The sequence below is a fragment of the Pipistrellus hanaki genome (genome assembly GCF_964339955.1).
Source record: "Pipistrellus hanaki genome assembly, chromosome: X".
NCBI lineage: Eukaryota > Metazoa > Chordata > Mammalia > Chiroptera > Vespertilionidae > Pipistrellus > Pipistrellus hanaki.
In genome coordinates, this window is record NC_140524.1 from 70,587,599 (window position 1) to 70,607,672 (window position 20,074).

Genomic DNA, 20,074 nt, shown 5'->3' on the forward strand with positions numbered 1-20,074 from the left:
CCTGATCACCTCCAACTGACCCTCACTGATTACCTGCTCAACCCCATCTGGCCCCCCTGCTGGTCTGCTTACCCCCAAAGGCCCCTGCAATTCCACCCTGGCCTGATCACTCCCTGACAACCCAAGGTCCCAGCCTCTCCTTTTTTTCTTTTTCTTTCTTTTTTTTTTTCAGGGCCTCTTTGAGTGGATGCCAGGGCTGGCTAGAAGCAAGTATCTAGGGTTTATTTATCTTCTATAATTTAAGCTTTGTAGCCTTGAGCTGAGACCAGGACCAGCCAGGGCCGGCAGGAAGCTTGGCTTCCTACATTGCCAGTGCAACCCAAGCCTCCTGCTTGCTATGCCTCCATGGTTGGCAACCATCTTTGTTGGGTTAATTTGCACACTTGCTCCTGATTGGCTGGTAGGTGTGGCTTGGCATAGCAGAGTGATGATTAATTTGCATGTTTCTCTTGTATTAGTGTAGATATTCCTAGAAGTGGTATTATTGGGTCAAATGGCAGTTTCATTTTTAATTTTTTGAGGAAACACCATACTGTTTTCCACAGTGGCTGCACCAGTCTGTGTTCCCAATAGGAGTAAAGGACAGTTCCTTTTTCTCTGCATCATCTCCACCACTTGTCGTTTGTTGATTGGTTGATGACAGCCATTCTGGCAGGTGTGAGATGGTACCTCATTATTGTTTTGATTTGCATCTCTCAAATGATTAGTGAGTTTGAGGGTGTTTTCATATGTCTTTTGGCTTTCCGTATGTATGCTTTTGAACAGGGTCTATTTAGGTCCTTTGCCCATTTTTTTATTGGATTGTTTATCCTCCTTTTGTTAAGTTGTATGAGTTCCCTGTAAATGTTGGAGATTAAACTCTTATCAGAGATAATATTGGCAAATATACATTGGTTTGGGTAGTATGGTCATTTTAATGATGTAGATTATATGAATCCATGAACATAATATATTATTCCATTTGTTCATGTCTTCTCATATCTCTTTTTTTAGCATCATGAAATTTTCTTAGTACAGGTCCTTTACCTCCTTGGTTAAATTTATTCCTAGATATCTAATTTTTTTGTTGCAATGGTAAATGGGATTGCTTTATTATTATTATTTTTTAATCATGCCCATTTTATTTTTTATTTATTTAAAAAAATATTTGATTTTTTATAGAGAGGAAGGGAGAAGGATAGAAAGTCAGAAACATTGAGAGAGAAACATCAATCATCTGCCTCCTGCACAATCCCCACTGGGGATGTGCCTGCAACCAAGATACATGCCCTTGACCAGAATCGAACCTGGGACCCTTCAGTCTGCAGGCCGACGTTCTATCTACTGAGCCAAACTGGTTTCAATTGGAATTGCTTTTTAGTTTACCTTTCTGTGAGTTCATATTGGTATTTAGAAAAGCCACAGACTTCTGAGTGTTAATTTTGTATCCTGTTACATTGTCAAATTTATTTATTAAGTCTAGTAGTTTTTTGTTTTGTTTTTTTATATATATATTTTTATTGATTTTATACAGAGAGGAAGGGAGAGAGACAGAGAGTTAGAAACATCGATGAGAGAGAGTCATCGATCAGCTGCCTCTTGCACACCCCCCACCAGGGATATGCCCGCAACCAAGGTACATGCCCTTGACCGGAATCGAACCAGGGACCCTTCAGTCCCCAAGCCGACGCTCTATCCATTGAGCCAAACTGGTCCCGGTGAGTCTAGTAGTTTTTTGATGGAGTCTTTTGGGTTTTTTATGTACAATATTATTATGTCATCTGCAAATAAGGACAGTTGTACTTTTTCTTTTCCAATTTGGATGCCTTTTGTTTCTTCTTTTTATCTGATTGCAACTGCTAGTACTTTCAGTATTATGTCGAAGAGGAGTGGTGAGAGTGGGCATCCCTGTCTTGTTCTTTTTCTTAGGGGAAATAGTTTTACTTTTTTCCCAGTGAGTATGATGTTGGCTGTGGTTTTGTCATACATGGCTTTAATATATGTCCCACTATTTGGGACACAGGCAAAGTTTCTCCAAATTTAAGAAGATTTAAATCATATCAAGCATCTTCTTAGATAAGAATGACATAGAATTAGAAATCAACTACATTAAAAACAATCACAAAAATTCAAACTCTTGGAGGCTCAATAGCGTTCTATTAAACAATGAGTGAGTTACCAAAGAGATCAAAGAAGAAATAGAAACATCCTGGAAACAAACAACAATGCAAACACATCAATCCAAAATCTATGGGACACAGTGAAAGCAGTCCTGAGAGGGAACTTTATGGCATTACAGGCCTACCTCAAGATACAGGAAAAAGTGGTAATAAACCATCTAACACTGCAACTTGAAGAATTAGAAAGAGAGCAACAAGAAAATCCCAAAGTGAACAGAAGGAAGGATAAATAAAGATCACAACAGAAAAAAATGCCATATAGACCAAAAACAATGCAAAAGATTAATGAAACCAAGAGCTGATTCTTTGAAAGGATAAATAAGATTGATGAACCTCTAGCCAGGCTCTCCAAGAAGCAAAGGGAGAGGATTCAAATAAACGAAATCAGTAATAAAAGAGGTAAAATAAAAACAGATCCCACAGAAATACAAATAATTGTAAAAAATATTCTATGAGAAACTCTATTCCAAGAAACTGGTCAACCTAGAATAAATAGACATATTCCTAGAAAAATATGGCCTTTCAAAACTCAACCAGGAAAAATAAAATAATCTGAATATGCCAATAACTATGAAGGAAATTGAAACAGTAATCAAAAAACTTCCAGCAAACAAAAGCCCTTTACCAGTTGGCTTCACAGGGGAGTTTTATCAAACATTCAAAGAAGAAATAAAACATATCTTCCTCAGAATATTCCAAAAAATTCAAGATGAAGGAACACTTCCAAGCTCTTCCTACAAAGTCAGCATTACTCTAATCCTAAAACCAGGAAAAGACAATACAAAGGAAGAGAATTACAGGCCAATATCCCTCAGGAACATAGATGCCAAATTTCTCAACAAAACTCTAGTAGATCGAATCCAGCATTACATTAGAAAGATTATACACCATGGCCGAGTGGCATTTATACTAGGGATGCAAGGATGGTGAAATATCCACAAATCAATAAACGTGATATACCACATAAACAAATTGAGAGATAAAGACATATAATTATATCCATTGATGCATAAAAAAGCATTTGACAAAATCCAACACCCTTTCATGATAAAAACTTTCAAGAAGGTAGGAATAGAAGGATCATACCACAAAATAGTAAGTTGATAATTTTGTATGGCTCACGAATGATGTTATAAATATCCAAATGGCCCTTGGCAGAAAAAGGATTCCCACTTGTGCCCTGTAGGGATCAAATTCTCCAGAACATTCATGCTTAGACAAATATTAAAAATTTCTACATTAAATGCCAATCCCACTCTCTATTTAGCCATAATGGTGATATTCCTGTTGTAGCACATGAATGAGATATTAGAAGAGACTTACCTTATAAGAAAGAATGTAAAACTCTCTCATTGTCACTGGGTCTTTGCTACATTGCACAGCCAAATTCCAAGCTGAAAGGTAACATGAGATAATATAGTTATGAAAAATAACTGCTTAATACCTACCATTATAATCTCAACTAGTGGCCCAGTGCATGGATTTATACACATTGAAAGGAAATTAGAAGAAATATTTTAATATTACTATTCACCATCCTTTACAATAAAGAGGTGATATGCAAATTGACCATCACACCCTCATACAAGATGGCCACTCCTATGTGGTTACAAGTTGGCTGCCCCCTTGTGGTCACAAGATGGGTGCCCCAATGTGGTCACAAGATGGACACTCCCATGTCATTACAAGATGGCCACCACAAGATGGCTAGCAGGGGAATGCAGTGATGGGAGACCAGTCTAGCAGGGAAGGGTAATTGGAGGGGACCAGGACTGCAGGGGAGGGCAGTTGTAGGCAACCAGGTCAGCAGGGGAAGGCAGTTAAGGGTGACTGGGCTGGCAGGCGAGGGCAGTTGGAGGGGATAAGGCCAGCAGTCCCAGATTGTGAAAGGGATGTCCCACAGGGATTGAGCCTAAACTGGCAGTTGGATATCCCCCAAAGGGTCCCAGATTGGAGAGGGTGCAGGCTGGGTTGAGGTACACTCCCACCAGTGCATGAATTTTGTGCACTGGGCCTCTAGTTTCTCTATAATAGAAGTGTCAGAGATGGAAGAAAATTAATAAATGTATATGAAAATAATAAATAGATTGATTAATAAACAATAACACATGATATAACAACAAAGACATGATATAAAAACAACAAAACATGATATAAAAAGAACAATGATGAAAAAACAATGACTGATAAACTGATTAAACTTATTCTAATATCTCCCTGTACACCACATTAAGAGTAAAATCATTTTCAGAGTGCTTGACTGATTTCCCTTGTGGTGAAGTGTTTACAACTTTAACTTTTACATTACAGACTCTTTGAAATAGAGAGAAACAACATATAACTGACAGTGTCCAAACACGGGTTCAGTTAGGAATATTCCTACTCTGTCTAGAGTTTGTCCTTGTGATTTTTTAATAGTCATTGCAAATACTGGCATCTTGTGAAACTGTTTTTGAATTAATTTAAATGGGAGGCTAGTGTCAGATGCAGACAAATCAATTCTTGGAATCAGAACAACCTCTCCTTCCACAGGTCCTGTTAATACTTCACCTTCGATTATGTTAGGATGCAATCTTTTGATAATAAATCTAGTACCATTACAAAAGACTCCATTTACTATTAAGATTTCTCAGTAGCACGATGATTGCACCTACTTTCAATTTTAATTTATGACATGGAATTCCCAAAGGAGTAATACTATTAAGAAATTCGATGGGGATATATGAAAATGATCTGCTGACAGGAAGGTAGGCTGAAAGATAGTGTGTGAGAGAACAAAAGGAGAGTGTGTGGCCATACGGGGAATGTCTATTTGTGAGTGAGGGACAGCTATATTCCAAGGGACTGTTGGGGACTGCTGGATTGGGAAGACTACTAGTGCTGAAATTTCTCCTGGAAGGACCTTCTCTGCTATAGAGACTGTACCATCTTCAAGGGGAGAGGAGTGGCTGTGATCAGAAGCCTAGCCTGATCTTCAATTGGGAAAAATGGGATACCTCCCAGGACCCTACAAACACAACACCCATGGAAGAGCTGCGAACTCACAAACACCAGGTCTCAAGAAGCGCAAATACACAGACCCAGATGAGCTCTGCACCTTCTTACAGAGAGGTCAGATTTTGTCCAGAGAAAGGTGAGGTCTGCAATCCCGGCTGAAGGGAGAAATGCATGCAGTGGGTTCTGGCGGTTCAGAGGGTTCCTTTTTCTCCACATCCTCACCAACACTTGCCCTTTGTCTATTTGATAATGATAGCCATTCTGACAGGTGTAAAGTGGTAGCTCACTGCTGCTTTGACTTGCATCTCTCAGATGATTAGTGACTATGAGCATGTTTTCATATGTCTCTTGGTGCTCTAAATGTCCTCTTTTGAAAGGTGTCTATTTGGATCCTTTGCCCATTTTTTTTATTGGATTGTTTAATCTTCATTTTGTTAAGATGTATGAGTTCACTATAAATGTTGGAGATTAAACCCTTATCAAAGATAACATTGGCAAATATGTTCTCCTATACAGTGGACTTCCATGTTGTTTTGTTGATTTTTGCTGTGCAGAAGCTTTTTATTTTGACGTAGTCCCATTTGTTTATATCTCCTTAGTCTCTCTTGCCCTAAGATCTGTGTCTGTAAAGATATTGCTATGGCATATGTCTGCAATTTTGCTGCCTATGGAGTCTTATAGGATTTTTATGGTTTCCCTTCTTACATTCAAGTCCTTTAGCCATTTGTTTGCTTTTGTGTATTGTAATCTAGTTTCATTTTTATTTATTTTTTTTGCATGTATCTGACCAAATTTCCCAGCACCATTTATTAAAGACTGTTCTGAGCCCTAGCTGGTTTGGTCCAGTGGATAGAGTGTTGGCCTGCAGACTTAAGGGTCCCAGGTTTGATTCCGGCCAAAGGCACGTACTGAAGTTGCAGGCTCGATCCCAAGTGGGGGGAGTTCAGGAGGCAGCTGACTAATGATTCTTTCTTATCATTGAAGTTTATATCTCTCTCTTCCTCTCCCTTCCTCTCTGAAATCAATAAAAAAATATTTTTAAAAATAAAAAGACTGTTTTGACTCCATTGTATGCTCTTTCCTGCTTTGTCAAATATTAATTGAGCATAATGGTTGGCATCAATTTCTGGGTTCTGTATTCTGTTACATTGGTCTATAAGTCTTTTCTTGTGCCAGTATCAGGCAGTTTTGAGAACACTGACTTCATAATATAGCTTGATTCTGGTATTGTGATCCCACCAACTTTGTTCTTCTTCCTCAGGATAGTTTTGGCTATTCGGGGTATTTTTTATTCCAGATGAATTTTTGGAGAGTTTGTTCTAGATCTTTGAAATATGCCATTGGTATATTAATAGGTATGACGTTGAATCTATAGATTACTTTAGGCAGTATGGACATTTTAATGATGTTGATTCTACCAATCCATGAACATGGTATGTTTTGTCATTTGTTTATGTCCTCCTTATCTCTTTATCAATGTCCTGTAGTTTTTCAAATAGAAGTCTTTTACATCCCTGGTTAAATTTATTCCTAGGTATCTTAATTTTTTTGCTGCAATGGTAAATGGGATTCCCCCCCCCCCCCACTTCTCTTTCTCTAAGTTCATTATTAGAGTATAAAAGGGCCATAGATTTCTGGGTGTTAGTTTTGTGTCCTGATACATTGCCAAATTCATTATTAAGTTTAATGGTTTTTTTATGGAGTCTTTGGGATTTTCTGTGTATGCCTTTTATTTCTTCTTCACGTCTGATTGCTATGGCTAGCACTTTGAGTATTATATCTAACAGGAGTGGTGAAAGTGGGCATCCTTGTTTTGTTCCTGTTCTTATGGGAAATTAGTTTAGTTTTTGCCCATTGAGAATTATGTTGGCTGTAGGTTTGTCATACAGGGCTTTTATTATGTTGAGGTATGATTCCTCTATTCCCAAGTTGCTGAGTGTTTTTATAAAGAAAGGGTGTTGGATTTTGTCAAATGCTTTTTCTGCATCAATTGATATGATTATGTGATTTTTGTATCTGTTTGTTAATGTGACTGATCACATTTATTGATTTGCTAATATTGTACCATCCTTGCATCCCCAGAATAAATCCCACTTGGTCATGGTGTATGACCTTTCTACTGTATTGCTGAATCCGATTTGCTAGAATTTTGCTGAAGATTTTAGCTTCTATGTTCATCAAGGATATTGGCCTGCATTTCTCTTTTTCTGTGGTGTCTTTATCTGGTTTTGGGATTAGGGTGATCTGACGTCATAGAAAGAGCTTGGAAGTGTGCCTTCCCCTTGGATTTTTTTGAATACTCTGAAGAAGATAGCTTTTAGTTCTTCTTTGAATGCTTGGTAAACTCCCCTGTAAAGTTATCCGGACCAGGGTTTTTGTTTGCTGGAAGATATTTGATCGCTGTATCAATTTCTTCAGTAGCTATTGTCTTATTCAGGTTTTTTTTTTTTTTTTTTTTTAATTTTCTTGGTTGAGCTTTGGGAGCTTGTATTTTTCTAAAAATATCTTCATTTCATCTAGGTTGTCCATTTTATTGGAAGAGAGTTGTTCATAGTATTTTCTCATAATTGCTTGTATTTCTGTGGGATTGGTTGTTACTTCACCTCTTTAATTTCTGCTTTTTTTTAATTTGGGTCATCTCTCTTTGCTTCTTGGTGAGCATGGCTAGAGGTTCATCAATCTTGTTTATCCTTTCAAAGAATCAGCTCTGGGTTTTGTTGATCTTTTATAATTTATTTCTATGTCATTTATTTCTACTCTAATCTTTATATTTTCCTTCCTTCTGCTTACACTGGGATTTTATGGTTCCTCTCTAACTTTTGAGTTTTAGGGTTAGATAATTTATTACCACTGTTTCTTGTTTTTTGAGGTAGGCTTATAGAGCTATGAACTTCCCTCTAAAGACTGCGTTTACTGTTTACTATGTCCCATAGATTTTGGATTGTGTTTTAATTGTCGTTTGTTGCCATGATTCTTTTTATTTCTTCTTTGATCTCTCCAATAACCCAGTCATTGTTTAATAGCGTGCTATTTGGCCTTCAGGTGTTTGATTTTTTGATTGCTTTATTGTTGTTGATTTCTAGTTTTATGTCATTGTGACCTGAGAAGATGCTTAATTTGATTTCTATATTCTTGAATTTGAAGAAAATTTGCCTGTATAACAACATATGGTCTATCTTTGAAAATGACCAATGTACACTTGAGAAGAATGTACATTCTGTGGCTTGGGGTGAAATGTTCTGAAGATGTCAATTAATTCCATCAGTAGTGTGTCATTTAGGATTGATGTTTGCTTATTTTTTGTTTAGAGGACTTGTTCAGTTGTGTTAGTGGGGTATTAACACCTCCTACTATGACTGTATTGCTGTCCGTCTCTCCCTTTATATCCTTCAGAAGTTGTTTTGGATTTTTTTTTTAATATATTTTATTGATTTTCCCCAGAGAGGAAGGGAGAGGGATAGAGAGTTAGAAATGTCGATGAGAGAGAAACATCAACCAGCTGCCTCCTGCAAACACCACTGGGGATGTGCCTGCAACCAAGGTACATGCCCTTAACCAGAATCGAACCCGGGACCCTTCAGTCCACAGGCCGACGCTCTATCCACTGAGCCAAACCAGTTTTGGCCTCCTGAAGTTTTTTTTTAATGTATTTGGGTGGTCCTGTATTGGGTGCATATATGTTTACCAGAGTTATTTCTTCATGTTGGATTGCTCCCTTTAGTATTATGAAGTAGCCTTCCTTATCTCTTGTGATGTCCTTCACTTTGAGATCTAATTTGTCAGATATAAATATTGCTACCCCAGCTTTTTCTCCATTTCCATTCTACTGAAATACCTTTTTCCATCCCTTCACCGTTAGTCTGTGTGAGTCCTTTTTTTCTGAGGTGGGTTTCCTGTAGACAGCAGATATATGGGTCATGTTTAATTATCCACTCAGCTACTCTATGTCTTTTGGTTGGGGCATATACATTTAAAGTTATTATTGATAGGTTCTTGTTTGTTGCCATTTTTATTTTTTATACCTGTGTTCCTTTTTGCTTCCTATTTCTTCTTTTTATAGCAGACGCTTTAGCATTTCTTGCATTGCTGGTTTGGTGGTGATAAACTCCCTTAGTCTTTTTTTTTTTTTTTGTCTGTGATGCTCCTGATTTCACCCTCAATTTTGATTGATAGCCTTGATGGGTACAGTATTCTTGGATTCAGACCCTTCCTTTGCATGACTTTGTATATTTCATTCCATTCCCTTCTGGCCTGATGTGTTTCTGTTGAGAAATTATTCATTAATCTGATGGGGGATCTTTTGTAGGTAACTTTTGTCTCTCTCTGGCAACTTTTAAGATTTTTACTTTATCCTTGGTGTTTGCCAATTTAATTATAATGTACTTGGCGTCAGTCTTGTGGCATTCATTTTGTTTGGTATTCTGTGAACTTCTTGGACTTGTGGGAGTTTTTATTTCCCGATATCAGGCAAGTTTTCTGTCATTATTTCTTCAAACAGGTTTTCTATTCCTTACTCAGCTTCCTCTCCTTCTGGCATCCCTATTATACTGATGCTGTTTCGTTTCCTGTTGTCCCAAAGTTCCCTTAGGCTCTCTTCTTGTTTTTTAAGCTTTTTTTCTAGATGGTGCTCTGCTAGAGTATTTTTTCCTACCTTGTCTTCTAGCTCACTGATGTAGTCCTCCATTTCTTCTAGTCTATTGTTGATGCTTTCTAGTGAGTTCTTTATTGCAGTGATATTATTTTTCATTTCTTTTTGGTTCTTTTTCATTTCCTTTTGGTTCTTACACATATTGTTGAATTTGTCTTCCAACCTTTTCAGTGACCTTATGACCATTTCTCTGAATTCTTTCTCTTACATATTGCTTGTCTCCATTTCGTTTACTTCCTTTTCTGGTGATTCCTCTTTTTCTTTCATATACAGGGTATTTCTGTGTCTCCCCATGATCTCTCCTGTCTGGTGTCTGGTTATGAAGCTCTCTCTTCTGTGTTGACTTAAAGGAACAAAATACAACACAACAATGCACAACACAAATAGTGCTGAACACAAATGTATTCACAATACTAACAACCCCAAATAAAAGTGACCACCAGAAAAAAGAGAATTAGGGGATTAAAAAAAAGAGTGCAACAATGATATTGAGAATAGGAAAAAAAGTAAGAGAGAAAGGAATATAATAAAAAAGAAGGGGGGAAACTATTTATATGAGGAGGAAACTCCAACAAAACAACAATAAATCCCCCCCAAAAAAATGCAAACAATTAACACCCAGATATAAATGCAAATTACAATCAACAACTAGTAATAAGTGAGGAGAGGGAAAGCAGAAGCAAAAAAAGAGAAACAATCACACAAACAAACAAAAAACAACAACAATTTAATCAATAATCAAACTAATAACAATAAGACACAGAGAAAGAAGGGCAAAACAAAACAAAACCATACATAAAAACAACAACAAAAAAGGAAGAGAGAAAAAAATTTGGATAGTGAAGAAAGATAAGAGAGAAGTGTGTATGGACTTCAAGCAGGGGATCAGAAATTAGATATATAAGTAAAATGAATTTTTAATAGGGGGTAAAAAGAAAGAATAGGGTAAATCTAAAGCTGTAAAAAGGTAAGAGAAAAAGAACAGCAAAAGGGGAAAATTAGGAAGAGAGTGCTGGCATAAAGGTAAACTTGAGATAGAGTAAAATGATGCTAAAGGAAAAATGAAAATAGAATGTAGAACACTAATGCTAAAATAAAATAACATAAAGAGAAAGTAAAATGAAACTTTAAAAAAAATAAAATTGTAGTAGTTATAATACTGATTAAAAATAAAAATATAATAATTAAAATGGTAAAATAAAGTGATAAAAAAAAGAAAAAAAATAATTTCTTAGTAAAAGATAAAAAATAAATATGTGCAGTAGTGAAGGTCATTCACTTCCTCTACTGTTCTGTTTGGCATGCCTGTTTCTTGTCAGGTAGTCAGGACAGTATTGACGTACCTTGCATTCCATAGCTTCTACGACATTCCATAGTGTCGTAAGCCACAATTTTATTTTCAAGCAGGCGGTATTTCTTTGTTACTCAGTCTGTCTGTGGTTATATTTACAAGAGTCAGTTTGAGTTTGAACCCCTGGGTGGCAGTGTTTCTGTATTGACATCCAGGGCTAGAAGTGCTCTCTACACAGTATTTAGAATTTGTTTTCCCTGCTGCACTTAATAATGGTTTGGGGGTGTGAACTGCCCCCGGGCTAGTTTTCTGATTATTTCTCCTCGCTCTGATCCCCAGGTTCCACAAAAACAAACTTTCCCCTATAGTCTCTGAGAGTGTTTTTAATTGGGTGACCCATGTACTGGGCTTATTAATCAAAATCAAGGATTTAAAGAGAAAAATGAGCCAGTGTAAGTGCACAAACTCATGACTTTTTTGCCCTTGTACTGCGCATGACTGTTCATGTCTCTGTGCACATATTTTTACCCTGGCACAGCACAGCCAGTTTACCGGTAAAGCTTCAGGATGCCTTTTTGTGCCCAATCCATCTATGGGTTGATTTCTAGAGTTTCCTTTTGTTGGCAGCCCTGTGGACTCCTTCGACATCCACAGACTATGCTGGCCCCAACATCTGTGGATTTTGTGGGGTTCAGACTTCCTCTGAACTTCCAGAACCTGCTGTGTGCATCTCTCCTTTCAGCCGGGATCATAGAACTCATCTTTCTCTGGTCGAAATCTACTCTTTCCGTGAGAAGGTGCAGAGCTCGTCTGAGTCCGCATATTTGTGCTGCTTGAGACCTGGTGTTTGTGGGTTTGCAGCTGGTCCCTGGGTATTGTGATTGTAGGGTCCCGGGAGGTATCTGACTTTTCCAGATTGAAGGTAAGGCTAAGCTTCTGATCACAACCACTCTTCCCTTCAAGATGGTGCAGTCTCTGTGGCAGAGCTGGTCCCTCCAGGAGAGATTTCAGCAGCAGTGGAGGCTGCCCCAGTTAGGGGAGCCTAGTCCAGCAGTCCCCAACAGACCCTTGGAATATAGCTGTCCCTCACTCACAAATAGACATTCCCTGTATGTCCACACACTCTCCTTTCATTATCTCCCACACTATCTTTCAGCCTGCCTTCACACACCCTCTTCAAAGTCTAAACCCTCAAGGATAACCACTATCCTGAGTTCTAACACCATAAATTAGTTTTGCCTATTATCATTTTATAATCATATATTAGTGGAATCACATAATATGTACTCAATGTCTGGCTTCTTTTGCTCAGCATTATGCTTGTGAGATTCATCTATATTGTTGAATATAGTTTATTTTGATGAACTATATTTAAAGAATAATTGGGCATTCTAGATGAAGTTTAGGAGCATAATTTTAGGAATCTGCAGTTATAATTCATCATTTTATTTTTATACCCAGAATATAAGAAAACTAATATTTATTGAGTACCTACTATGTTCCAGGTATATACACTTTCATTTACAACCTTAATAATCCTATGAAGTATATATATTTGTTCTCATTGTATAAATAATTAACCTGAGATAAAGCAAATTATTCTTGTATCCATAGATACAAATGAAAGAGTTAAAATTTTAATCTATATCTGTAAATACTACTGCCCCATAATGCTTCCCATAGTCACAGAATTTTATTTTACCTATTTTTCTAAACCAGTGAGCTTCATTAATCCTTGAGTCTGAAGTCGAGTCTTCTCCAATAAAAGACTGAGGAAATTTCAGGAGTGCTGCATCAAACAGGAAAATTTTATATTAATTAAGGTTTTTTACTCTACCAAAGTTGTTAATCCGGTTTTAAAAACAGACCAATAAGTTTGAATTTACAAAATTTGTAAGTGTGTGAGTGCGTGTGTGCATGGGTGCATATCAAAAATAATTAAAATGATGAAAAGCATTACCAAGCTCCAAGAAGCAAGGTGTTAACTCAAATTTTGAGGAACATACATGTCTTAGGAGAGATTTATAATTTAAATTAAAGCAATCATTCACCACCTGAGGTAAAAATATATGATTTACATGTAAGGAAATAAAGAGTCAGAACAATAATTAAAAATACTGCAATGGAGAGTGAGAACTGGAAGAATATCTATAGGCTGGCATAATATTTATTGAGTTTCCACAGCAAGCATAGTTCAGAACCAGAACATGATATCACCAGAAAGCACTTACTACATATACATATACCCTTTTGAGTAAAAAGGATGCCAAGCAGCAAAGCTATTCATTTTTGAAAAGCTTTGGCTTCTAAACTACTTTGCTATATTTAACACCTGTTGTCAGGTATTTGAAGTATAACATTGAACTACTGCAATGAATAGAAGAGAATTTCTAAGATGTGGAGCTTTTGGTATGTTTTGGATATAAGGAAATAGATATGTGAACAGTAGACATGGGAAAACCTGTTAGGCAAAAGGGAGATACCACTTAAGAAAGCATGAAGTTGGGAAAGGAATGAGATGTAGGTAGGTTAGCTTGAATGAAGGGAACAGAGAGGAATTATCAGTAGATATATGGATGGCTCCAAAATAACAGTAAACAATAGAAATTTGATTCAGAGGACATGAAAACTTGCAGGGTTCAGAACATTGTCTTGATCCCTCTCTACCTGTTCAATTCGGGAAGGATGGGAGGGATGGAGGGGGAAGGAGGAGGAAGGAAGGAAATGTTTTTAAGACAAATTGGAATAGAAACAAAGCTGAAATCACATTTGCATATGGAAGCTAGGGATGACAAACTTCTCTCTGCTTGTAAATAAAGAATCCAAGGTAGATTGCTGTGACAAATGTTAACAAAAGCAAATGTTGAGTCAAACATTAAGTTTTAGTCAGTTTGCTCAAGGAACTTGGAAAATTTAACAGAGGATAAGGGCAAGAAGGCCTGAAAATGACCAAGAATATACTTACCTGTATTCAAGAAAGTCAAAAGTCTATCCATTTCTTTCTTTCTAAAAAAAGAAAAAAAGAAAAGAATATTTTCCTACTATAGAAAAGTAACACGAGACCCTATTTGTGCCTGAGAACTGTGCAAAACTGTAAAATTGGGAAGTTTGTTGTTCAAGGCTCCAACATGTCATTTCAACACTATATTCTACCACTATAAGATGCTCTTCCTCATCCTTAGTGCACTCATATTTTTCTCTCTTCCTCTTCTACACCTATACTCAACAAAGGATTTCAATGATTGATAGGGTTTTTATATTACATGGCCATAGAATTTGAGAGTAGGTAGTGATTTCTCTGATGTTCAAGGTTTGTGTTTTTGTGGGTTTTTTTTTGAAGAGGAGAAATTAAAATTCTTCTTTCAAATAAAATTTTTTTTATGTTAGCACATTATGCCTTTATTGTTTTTTATTTAATTAAATCTGTATTATATTTTTCCTCCATTTTTATTAAGGTGTTATATATGTACATATATTACCATTATCCACCACCCTACACCACACCCATACATGCCCTCACACTCCCCTCCCCAGTGTTTTACATCCATTGGTATTGTTTATAAGCATGCATACAAGTCCTTCTGTTGATCTCTTAGTATCTCCCCCACCTCTCCATAACATTCCTGCTGTAATTTGAAAGTCTGTTTGATGCTTTATAGCCTCTGTATCTATCTTTTTGTTAATCAGTTTATAATGTTCTTTATTATCCACAAATGAGTGAGATCATGTGGTATTTTTCTTTCATTGACCAACTTATTTCACTTAACATAATGTTCTCTAATTCCATCCAGGTTGCTGCAAATAATAAGAATTCCTTCTTTTTTATGGCAGCATAGTATTCTATTGTTTAGATGTACCATAGTTTTCTGATCCTGTCATCTGCTGACAAGTACCCAGGCTTTTTCCAAATCTTAGCTATTGTCAATTGTACTGCTATGAACATAGGGGTGCATATATCCTTTCTGATTGGTATTTTTAGTTCCTTAGAATATATTCCTAGGAGTGGGATTATTGGGTCAAATGGGAGTTCCACCTTCAGTTTTTTGAAGAAACTCCATACTGTTCTCCACAGTGGCTGCACAAGTTTGCATTCCCACCAGCAGTGCACAAGGGTTCCTTTTGCTCCGCATTCTCACCAACATTTGTCGTTTGTTGATAATAGCCAAATTCTGACGGGCGTGAGATGGTACCGCATTGTCGTTTTGATTTGCATTGTTTGGATAATTAGTGACTTTGAGAATCTTTTCATATGTCTCTTGGACTTCCTTCTGTCTGCTTTCGAAAGAATTCTGTTTAGGTCCGTTGCCCATTTTTTTATTGGATCATTTATCTTCCTTTTATTAAGTTGTATAACCTGCCTGTACATGTTGGAGATTAAATCTTTATCAGTGATAACATTTGCAAATATGTTCTCCCATAAAGTGGGCTTTCTTGTTGTTTTGTTCATGGTTTCTTTTGCACTGAAAAAGCTTTTTATTTTGATGTAGTCCCTTTTGTTTATTTTCTCTTTAGCTTCCATTGCCCTAGGAGAGGTATCACTGAAGAAGTTCTTTTGACATATGTCTGAGATTTTGCTGCCTGTGGATTCCTCTAATATGTTTATGGTTTCCCATCTTATGTTTAAGTCCTGTATACATTTTGAGTTCATTTTTTGTGTATGGTGTAAGTTGGTGATCTAGTTTCATTTGTTTGCATGTATCTGTCCAATTTTCCCAACACCATTTATTGAAGAAACTGTCTTGACTCAGTTGTATGTTCATGTCTCCTTTGTTAAATATTAATTGAGCATAGTGGTTTGGGTTGATATCTGGACTCTCTATTCTATTCCATTGGTTTATATGTCCATTCTTGTACAAGTTCCATGCTGTTTTGAGAATAGTGGCTTTGTAATACAGCTTGAAATCTGGTATTGAGATCCCTCCTACTTTATTCTTCTTTCTCAGGATTGCTATGGCTATTCGGCATCTTTTTTTATTCCAGATGAATTTTTGGAGAGTTCATTCTAGGTCTATGAAATATGCCATTAGTATTTTAATGGGGAATGGATTGAATCTATTAGATTGCTTTGGGTAGTATGGACATTTTAATGATGTTGATTCTACCAATCCATGAACAAGGTATGTCCTTCCATCTGTTTACATCTTCCTCTATCTCTTTTTTCTGCGTCCTGTAATTTTCTGCATATAGGTCTTTTACCTCCTTGGTTAAGTTTATTCCTAGGTATCTTAATGTTTTTGGTTCGATGGTAATCAGGATTGATTTTTTAGTCTCTCTTTTTGTAAGTTCACTATTGGAGTATTAAAATGCCATAGATTTCTTGGCATTAATTTTGTATCCTGCTACATTGTTGAGTTAATTATTAAGTCTATTAGTTTTTGATCAGGTCTTTTGGGTTTTTATGTACAATATCATGTCATCTGCAAATAAGGACAGCTTTACTTCTCCCTATGTATCCATCACTCAGCTTCAATAATTATGAACTCATCATTAATCTTAATTCAATTATACCAACTCCTTCCCCTCCTATATTATTCTGAAACAAATTCCAGACATCACATTATTTCATCCATAAATATTTTAGGATGTGTCTATAAAAGACAAGGATTCTTTTAAGAAACATAACCACGCTACCATTATATGCCTTAAAATTAACAAGTTCTTAATATCATCAAGTGTTTGGTCAATAATCAACTTTTCAATTATGTCAATATATTTTTTTTCTGGTTTGAGTAGCCTAATAATGGGTTCATAGAGCCCATAAAGAGTCAAAACTTATATATGCTTGGGTTAAATTTGTACTATGATAAAAATATTGTCTCAATATTGTCTCAATCACAGATATTTCTCAAACAATTTAGCTGAAAAAAATGTATATTTTTCAAATTTCAGGTACAAATATATAAAGAAAAAGTAAAGTAGAGATACACAAAAAGCAGAGTTTTGAATGAGTAGAGAATATAGACATGAGAATATTTCTCTGAAAGTTATCAGTAATCAAGGACTTGAATAGAGTTTTTATTTCAAGTCATTAAGAGGTAGTGAATTTTGTAAATGAAAAATATTGGTGACCCAATTCTTCCACAAACTGTTAAGTTTTTGATATCTTATGCGATAGAAACTATGAGAAGAAATATATGTAAATACTGAGCTGAGCTGATACAGAATCAGAATCAATAAGCCAACCAGGTTATATGTTTCTGTAAGAAAGTAAGGGATATGTCTATATTTAAATGTCCTGTTAAGAGAAAAGGAAATAGATGCAATATCATAGGTTTAGTAAGTAGCTGTTAGTCTTCTTTTAAGTGTTTTACATATATTTACTCATCCAGTTACCACAGCAACCCCATAAAGTAGGTACTATTATTATTCCCATTGTACCTATGGGAAAATAGAAGCTCAGGTCATATATCTGTAAGTGGCAGAGCCAGGAGATAAAGCCAGGAAGACTGGCTACAGAGTTTATATTATATTGGTCTTACCCACTGTACTATACTTCTCTCAGAATAAGGTTTATATTGAAAACTAATATAATTTTTTCTAAAGGTGAAGATATCATTTCTGTTGACATAACTTACTTGTTTTCAGATTCTGGCATTTCAGAAACTTTTGGAACAAGAAGACGAAACAAACACCTGTATGATAAAATAACATAAAAAATGATGCTTAGGAAGAAACATGTAAAAGAATAGATACCAAGTTGATTACTCGAGGAGACAGAAGTGAGAAAAGAGAGGATAAGGAAGAGATTCTTTTTTATTTATAGAGTTTTCTATTGTTTTAATAGTTGTAATAAAAACATACCAATTTGTGATTTTGGAAGAGTAATTTAAGATTTTTTTTTAAAGTGATGCTTATGGAAAATTCTTAAATAGTTCCACAGTTTACAGAATTACTCCAAGTCATCTTCTAGAACATTAAGTAAGTCTTTATATTTTTCTTCCTATTCAGGAACCTAGAACTGGCCATTGGGTTTCACATAAACTGGAATGACTATTATTTGAAGAGATCTGGTAGTATAATGACAAACCAACAAAATAAGGTCAGTTTATAAAGTTTCAAATCCTGAATTTTTAAAAATACCATCTATCCTGAATGTTTTCAGTTATTTATTTGCCTGAAGGGATATAAGTATCTCAAGATTCCTTCTGACACTTTTATTTCTGGATTCCATTTCCTTTTGGAAGTATGACCTAGGGCAGAGTTGACCAACAGAACCACTAAAGAACACTTTTGCTTTCCAATTTTTCCCACTGACATATTCTCGGTCACATCATTAGGAGTTACCAAACCTAACCTCACTTTCCTCTGCCTCACTATTGTATGTAAAAGTTCCCTTTTGATAAACCATTTTTCATCATAAAAAGAGAGAAGGGGGGGAAATCAGGTTCAACTGACATCTTTTTTTTTTTCCACTTTAACATCCCTATCAAATACTCAGTGGCATTTTATACAGAAATAGAAAACAAATCCCAAAACTTTTATGGAACCACAAAAGATCCTGAATAACCAAAGTAATCTTGAGAAAGAATGAAGCTAAAGGGACCACACATCATGATTTCAAATTATACTGGTACTACGAAGCTATAGTAATAAAAAGAGGATGGTACTGGCATAAAAATAGTCATATAGAACAATGTAATAAAATAGGGAGCCCAGAAATAAACCCATGCATATACAATCAAATAATACTGGCCAAGGGAGCAAAGAATACAAAGTAGAGAAAAGATAGCTTTTTCAGTAAATGATGTTGGGAAAACTGGGTATTCACATACAAAAGAATGAAAGTGAACCCCGTATCATGTATTAGTCATAAAAAATTAACTTGAAATGAATTAAAGACTTAAATATAAGACCTGAAACTACAAAACTCTTAGAAGAAAACACAGGGAAAGAGTTCCTTGACAATGATTTTTTTATATGATACCCAAAGCATAAACAACAAAAGCAAAAATAAAAGAGTGGGACTTCATAAAACTAAAAAGCTTCTGTACAGGGGGGAAAAAGCGGGGGGGACAAAAAATATCAACAAAATGAAAAGCTCAGTGGTTAAACATCAACCTATGAAACAGGAGGTCAGGGTTCATTTCCTTTTCAGGGCACATGCCTGGGTTGCGGGCTCTTTCCCCAGTAGGGGGTGTGCAGGAGGCAGCCAGTCAATGATTCTCTCTCATCATTGATGTTTCTCTCTCCTACTCATTTCATCTCTGAAATCAATAAAAATATTTTAAAAACTAGAGGCCCGGTGCATGAAATTCATGAACCAGTACGTGTGGGGCGGTGTCCCTCAGCCCAGCCTGCACCCTCTCCAATCTGGAACCCCTCAAGAGATGTCCGACTGCCCTCTCACAATCTAGGACTGCTGGCTCCCAACCACTCACCTGCCTGCCTGATTGCCCCTAACTGCTTCTGCCTGCCATCCTGATCACCCCCTAACCACTTCCCTGCCAGCCTGATTGATGCCTAACTGCTCCCTTGCTGGCCTGGTCACCCCTAACTGCCCTCCCCTGAAGGCCTGGTTGCCCCCAACTGCCCTCCCCTATCAAGCCTGATCACCCCCAACTTCCTTCCCCTAAAGCCTGGTCACCCACAACTGCCCTCCCCTGCAGGCCTGGTCACCCCTAACTGCCCTCTGTTGCTGGCCTGATGGCCCACAACTGTCCTCCCCTGCCAGACATCTTGTGGTGGCCATCTTTGACTACATGCGGGCAGCCATCTTGTGTGTTGGAGTGATGGGCAATTTGCATATTAGCTCTTTATTAGATAGAATAACGAAATATAGAATGCGAAAAATATTTTCAAACCGTATATCTGATAAGGAGTGAATATTCAAACTATATAAGAAACTCATATGACTCAATGCCAAAACAAAAAACCCAACCAATCTGTTTTTAAAATGGGCCCAAATAGACATTTTCCCAAAGAAGACATACAGATGACCAATAGTTAGTTACATGAAAATATGCTCAACATCACTAATAA

At 36.5% G+C, this 20,074-nt stretch overlaps 1 protein-coding gene across 1 annotated transcript in view; it reads right to left on the reverse strand.

The window, feature by feature from the left end:
* Positions 1–20,074, reverse strand: part of TEX11 (testis expressed 11) — a gene marked incomplete at its 5' end in the record, with an annotated part of 308,295 nt that overhangs the window by 86,457 nt on the left and 201,764 nt on the right. Inside the window, 4 exons of the mRNA XM_084869541.1 lie at positions 3,483–3,553; positions 12,798–12,884; positions 14,061–14,101; positions 17,671–17,727. Of these exons, the coding sequence (XP_084725667.1) occupies positions 3,483–3,553; positions 12,798–12,884; positions 14,061–14,101; positions 17,671–17,727 (256 nt within the window). The remainder of the gene's footprint in view (positions 1–3,482; positions 3,554–12,797; positions 12,885–14,060; positions 14,102–17,670; positions 17,728–20,074) is intronic.